The sequence below is a fragment of the Anabas testudineus genome, chromosome 10, assembly GCF_900324465.2.
Source record: "Anabas testudineus chromosome 10, fAnaTes1.2, whole genome shotgun sequence".
In the NCBI taxonomy this organism is placed as follows: domain Eukaryota; kingdom Metazoa; phylum Chordata; class Actinopteri; order Anabantiformes; family Anabantidae; genus Anabas; species Anabas testudineus.
In genome coordinates, this window is record NC_046619.1 from 7,602,221 (window position 1) to 7,609,206 (window position 6,986).

A 6,986-nucleotide genomic window follows, 5' to 3' on the forward strand; every position below is an offset into this window, starting at 1 on the left:
CCAGATGCTGGAGCACATTTCTGTTATGTGACTGTTGTGATGACAGATGAAACCCAGCAATCACATGACTGACCCCTCTCTCTCTCTCTCTCTCTCTCTCCCTCTCTCTCTTTCTCTCTCTCTCTCTTTCTTTACCCTCATCCTATCTCTCCCTCTTCCTCCCCCTCTTTTCCCACAAAGCAGCAATTCCCGGGATGATCGTTCCACCCATGTAGAGGATCTGGGATAGCTGGAGATTTGGAAATGTTGAGACGAAAAGACACAGTAGCAGAGTCTGGCGAGTCTGTGATATGCTCCGGAGCTGAACTGAAGGAAGTCAAGATAAGATGCAGAACTCTGTTAAACTCAGGCCTTTCCACTGGGATTTCATCTGAAGGGATACAGGAGGAGAAAAGAAGGGACAATATGAACCTTTGTGATGTTATTTCCCTCTTGGTTGAATTAGCATAGCTTCTCTGACATCGCCTTGGATGGAGTGTATGGAGACTGATAGTTTGCCCACAGTGTGACACTGACCTCATAAAAAAGAGCATTTATTTATCTTTGTGTTTATGCCTGTAAGGTTTGGGTTTGATTACTGGAGGCCCAACGCCTTCTCGCAATCCGTAACTCGCACAAACAACAGTGAAGTGTTGGTTTGGCCATGAAGTTTACGTAACCTCTGTCACAATAGAAAAATGCTTCCCCTAGCTCAGCCGGCTTAAAACCACATCACAACGCGCTGGCCAAACAGAACAAACATCGAGTCACAAAACACAAAGGAGCAAAGAAATACAGAAAAGAACACAATCAACCCTTTATTTTGCTGCTAATTATCCCATAAAACAAAAAAAATGGTCTATCAAAATCGCCCTGTGCTTTTTCAACATCACAAACCATGCTTTTCTCTTGCTCTTTTTCTTTCTCTCTCTCTCTCTCTCTCTCTCTTTTTTTTTTTTTTTTGGTTTGTTTGTTTGAATTTTAATAAAACTGTGAGGACTGAGCTGTTTGCAATATGCTTTTCTGCGTGTCATATGAAGGAAGGTGACGGTTTAGCCAAAATTGACATTTTCGTCGGAGATTTTCAGTGAAGACTTGAAAACCCAGAGGATGTGCGCGTCCAGCCAGCACTGTACTGAAGGAGTCTAGCAAATATTAAATTAGAATAAATGCGTATTATATGTGATATATTTTTGTATATAAAAAAAAAAAGTGGAATTTTTTCATTTGACAGTTCTTTTCTTTTTGCTATAGATATAGTTTCAAATGTAAACATTAAATGTCTTAAGGCAGCTTCTCAGTACAGAAGATAGATTTACTGTGTGTTGTCAATATCTCATCTGCTAAATATGAGAATCATGGATTTGGATACAAAAAGAGGGATTCTTGTAAAATAACCTATAAATAATGTATTTATCTCGTGTATTTGTACATTGCCTCTCACCCTCGTTTAGTTGTGTTGTGTATGTTTAATACAGTAAGTGAACATATTTCATTATTTACTGTCTCACTCTCTCACTATTTAAATGTGACTTTTTTTTTTTATCTTTTTTTTGTTTATTTTATATGTTGACTGTTTTGCATTGGTATACCATGCTTTCATTTGTTGATTCGAAACATGCCATTGTCTATTTTTGTATTATTTGTAAGTTAATAAAACATTTTTTTCAGTTTTTTTTTTTTTTTCCTTATGAAAATGTTTATTGTATGGCAACAAAGTAGCATCTTATTCAGAGTATTTGGTTGAAGTAGATTTTTTAAGAATATATACACACATTAATATATACTGTAAATCTATATCTTTTTGTTTGAACTCTTTGGCTTTCAGATTGATACTGTTCTTGAACTGATAATATGCATGGGTTCTTCTCTTGAGTGACACTTTCTTTTTGTGTGTGTGTGTGTGTGTGTGTGGAAACCAAGAGAACTAAGAAATTGCTCTGTGTTTTTCTTTCTTTGTGTTTCTCTTTTTTCAGCCCCTGTTCTTTTTTTTCCCCTATGTTATTTATGCCTGCTTACATACTGTATCTATATACTCTTTCTTTTTTTTTTCTGCCACTGTAATCTTTACCAGCAGTCTAGATGCCTTAACAATGCAAACCCATTCTTCATTCAATCACTTGTACAGTTTTCTACCCTCACCACAATTGTCTATTGCCACAGAGGAATTCATGGGAACTTGGGGACAAAGCACAAACCCACTGTGTTTGGTGGTGAAGCCAGACTAGAATACAAAGAGCCATAATTCAACAATCACACACACCCCGATGTACTATAATACTACAGCGATGGCACGCTTTGAAGGACAGTCGACGCTGAGAGTGCCTGTCTCAGCTGTGCTCATTGCACTTTAGTGTTCACAGAAACACTTTGTCTCTTTTGTAGCGATTGTGTAGCTTTTTTTTTTTTTTTTTTTTTTTTTTTTTTAGATTAGTGAAATAATTTTAACAGCATGATGGTAATATTTCCATAATAACCACATGATCACAACAGTCAGACAACACAGAGCTGTTTTAATTGTAGTACAAAGGGGCACACAGTGAAGACAAGCGCTGTCACAGCACAATTTTAATCTCACACATGGAGTCGTATGTCTGACTCCAGTATCTGACAGTCGATCCCCCAGTCCCTTTCTCCCTGTATTTGCCTTTGGACAATACGGCTTCATTACAAGCTAAACAGAACAAGAGCAAGTGAGGAAGCATGAAAGGGAACTTCTTGGCCCCACAGCCATTTCTGTAGTCTTTTCTTTGTGTCTGCCGTGTGTCTTCAAGCTGTTGCTGGACAGAGAATAGGGCTTTTCTCTCTGCTTTTCTTTTCTAGAGCCTGGTTTTGTTAAGTGGGTAGAAAGGACCGTTTTAACAGAGGCGCCTGCTGACAGATGAGTGTTTTTCAGGCACTTGTGTTCCTGTGCTGGTCTGGCCCAGGGCGGGAGGGGCCGCACCATATCTGTTTCAAATGAACTACAGAGGTCTGTTGTCATACAATGGCTTCTTTGTAAGCAAAGTTCCATCCTGATTATGAATATTGGTAATGGGTGACAAAGTTTTGTATTTAGGTAAGAACAACAACAACAACAAAAAAAGATGCAAACCAAATAGCTGGTGTCTATTTTTTTCCTCCGTTTTGTCTTTGACTGCAAATACACTGAACAGCTCTATGATATAAGGGAAGAAAAAATTCTACTGTATAGATTGTTATTGTTTTTGATGAAATCCGAGCTGTAAGATAACTTTTGGACTCTCACAATGTTGAATTAAAGTTACCTCTTGTCTGTGACTTTGTCATTTGTCATGGTGTTATTTTAAAATATCAAATGTGCCATCAACAAATCTAAAATGAGACACGGCATATTCAACCCCACTGCACACCAGAGTTTACAGTTTTTCTGTCTTTATTCTCTTGTTTGACTGAAAATGTCAGAGCCAAGTAGAGGAGGACTGGAAGACTAATACCACTGGTCAGAAACAGACATGCATTCCCTCCCCGGCTAGGCTTCTTTCTCTAATGAATCTAATTCATTAATGCATTACTGATGGTATGGTGAACATGGTTAGCCTGACAAGTTTCCTCCTAAACATATTAGTTAATGATGATTCCAAGGTTATTAATTGCAAACGCACCAGCCCACCATAATTGAGTCATCATTTGCATACCCGGTCATCAGCAGAAAATTAATTTCTTTTTTATTTTTTGCATATCTAATTTAAGGGCCTGCGATTGGATTAGCTCGTGAAAATAGCGGATCCCAGGATTCTGCTGACCTCAGAGTGTTCCAGGGTCTCCACGGTAACTGGAGGCTTCCGCAACGCCAAGGGGGGGACGAGCAAAGCAACCTGGAAGTACTGATGAAATAAGGTCTCATAAACACTGCGTGTGCTTGTGTGTGTTTGCCTCCTTAATTGCCCAGAGGTTCATAACTGCACAGGGCCTTTTCTCCCATATATCTAATAACAGAGTAAGAGTTTGCTGACAAACAGTAAAGTGGCTTGTAGTGTGCACGATTTAGTAGTAAGAGGTTGGATATTGAATTATGGAGGTTACACACTCAGTGCTGGGGAAAATGAGTCCTGGAGCCTAATGTTTTTGATTAGCGAGCCGAGCACCGCTGCCGTGTTGCACCGCGCAGCTCCAGGGATTCAGCTTTCCCAAATGCAGCTTGCAGCGCACCACACACACACACACACACACTCATCCAAATACACACACACACACACATATGCTCATAAATCATAAATGCACATAGACAAAAGGTGAACCTATTTTGCTCTTTATTTCCAGCAGCTTTTCAGGCCCAGATAGACTGAACTGGTCAATGTGGGAGGAGGACAATAGGAGTGGGAGGCCGAGGGCAGTGTGGAGCAAGCACACCTCAGCCCTCTGGAGACGTAACATTAAAGACGCTATTCCTGGAGAACTGCTCCTCTGGATACACACAGCCGAGCCTTCACACATCAAGAGAGGTGCTGTTCAGGAGCTTCTCTGATACTAGTATCCTAATGAAATATATTAATGCACATATTCCTCGCTCTCCTCCTCCTCTTTCTCATTCTCCTCCCTGCATGGACACATGAAGGGAAGAAGAGCAGAGAGGCGTATTTGAAAGAAAAACAGGAGTCCCCATGGGGATCCCGGATAAAGAAAGAGAAAGGAAAGAAATGGAAAGGAGAGCGGATGGGAGTGGTGGGGGTGTTCGGAATGGAGGCAGACCTAGACAGTGAGCAAAAGACAAGGAGAGGAGGAATGAATATTAATAAATACGTTGGAAAATAGTCGCAATGGACATCATAGAGAGCCGTAGAGAGAAATGGGAAGCAGGTTCCATTCCTGGCCTTACTTAATGTGTGTGTGCGCTTGCAGGTGCACACGAGCCGCATCTGTGAATGCACGAACACGCCTGCCAGGAAGACAGAGCATATTTGAGTACAGGCATACCTACAGTGGGATGAGTGTGCACTCACACTCCCGGTTTGCGCTCTCGCTTGTACGAGGGTGTGTGGTCGTTTCCCACAGTAATTATACTGGTGACTGTGGGTGTCTGTCTATGATCTGTGTGGTACCTGTCAGAGGGAGCCCAGCAGAGCCCGTGCTTTATATTCCCTGTAATTGCTGCTGCTAATTTACTGTGCGTTGGCCTAATGAGTAGGGAGGTGAGGGGCTGGGGTATGTAATGGATGTTAGAGAGACAGAGATAGAGAGATGGATTTCACCACTGCCGGCTGAGAGAGGGAGAAGGGGAGGAGGCCGGCGAACTGTGTGTGTTAAGCAAGCATGTAGAACACTTATCTTTATTGTTCTACTAAAATAAAAAAAAAAAAAACAAAAAAAAAAACAAAACAAAAGATAAGCTATTTGCCCCCCCCTCCTACTTTCTCTCTCTCTCTCTTTCTCCCCCTCCATCCCCTCCATCCTCTCCTCAGCTGATGGTGCAGTGGCGACTGCAGTGAGCACATTAGACAAGCTTTTTGTTATGTTGATTAATGATAAAAGCAAATCCATAAATAATATAGATTATTTATTCCATTTATTCACATGCTAATTAGAGCTAGAAGCAGATACCTCAGAGAGATGGACTTTTTTTTTTTTTCATCTGTTCCAGCGCAGCCAGATAGACTAGCTGACATTCAGACGCAGGCAGAGACAGTCACATATTAATGTCATTCACACTTTGAAGCACCAGTGGTATCTTGTGATGTGGACACGTCCACCCTTCATTTCTCCCTAATGAGGTCATGATAGAGGCCAGTGGTTTCCAGTGGTACTGACACACACACACACACCCTCTGTTTTTATACGCACACACACACACACACACACACACACACACCCTCTGTTTTTATACGCACACACGCACGCCCTCTCTGCACACTCTTGATGAGTGCTGGATTGACAGGGTCGTCTTTGATTGATGCACAGCGGTTCTTCCACATGTTCTACAGCTCAGTCATTTAATTATGTTTCCTAAGCATCATTAAGTACCATTATATTCTATCATATTCTAATGAGAGAGGTGGCCGGTTGCAGGACAAGCTAATTGGTGATTAATGTTGTGTATCAGTGAGAGACAAACGCAAGATTGGCCATTTAATGGCACAATACTGTATTTAAGTGCTGAATATGTAAAAATACAAACAAAAGGGGGGGGGAATTAGAGAAGCCACGGTTGAAATCAAAACAGATATTAGCTCTTAGAGGTTTAATCTCTCACTTTTCCCTCTTGGCCTCACACCCACCTCCACCCCTCCACCCCTTTCCACACACGGTCCCCGTATTATTCTGAATTGTTCACCTCTTAGCCGCATTACACACTTACTCAGATAATGCAGGTAACTGTCTCCGCAGACATAACTCACCTGCTCCTCCAGATTAACCACTAACTCAGTATTGATGCACTGCTTCACAGGTACGTACGCATGTGAGAGCACACGCATGCAACACAGAGACACAAACATCCTCATCTGGTATTGACATGCTGCACGGCTGTAGGTGTTTCCATTTAAGGTCAGTCGATTGCCTTAAGTATGTAATGTTAGGAGGGGGGTCCGTAAACATGTCAAATTAGCAGTAATGAATGACCAGGCACCAGCAGGGGGAACTGTCAGGGTGCACACCCAGGACAATACATTACCCTGAGTTATCCTAGCCTGCCCTCCTCTAACACACGCTCACACTGACCGAGCAGACACGGGGTGTAAACTAGTGGGACCCATTCAGTGGTCACACACTCTGCATTAATAGGCTATGTGGTTGATTGGTGTCCTAGAGGTGGAAAAAAAAACTTGAAACAAGCAGCAGACACAATGTTAGAGCATAAAAAGTTCAGAGTCTAAAAGCGAAGTCGAAAGATTGACGGACATGACCGGTATGATAAGAAAGAAGTGAGTGAAAACTGAATGAAAATAGATAGAGAGATAGATAGAGGACCGGGCTAGAGGGAGAGAAAACAAACTGTGGTATTTATTTTTTCTTCTCAGTGTTGAAACAGGAAAAGGACCTCTGGTTTAATA

The 6,986-nt window shown here is 41.6% G+C and overlaps 1 protein-coding gene across 5 annotated transcripts in view; it reads left to right on the top strand.

The window, feature by feature from the left end:
- Nucleotides 1-1,649, top strand: part of ebf1a (EBF transcription factor 1a) — a 51,448-nt gene extending 49,799 nt beyond the window's left edge. For 4 of the 5 annotated variants that reach the window (XM_026358177.1, XM_026358179.1, XM_026358181.1 and 1 more), the window contains one exon: nucleotides 184-1,649. Coding sequence is in view for 3 of the 5 variants with exons in the window: in XM_026358179.1 (XP_026213964.1) it covers nucleotides 184-215 (32 nt within the window). In the remaining 2 variants the exon portion in view is untranslated. Of the gene's footprint in view, nucleotides 1-180 lie in introns of all 5 variants that reach the window. The other variant, XM_026358178.1, reaches the window with a different exon arrangement.
- Nucleotides 1,650-6,986: the final 5,337 nt, after the last annotated feature.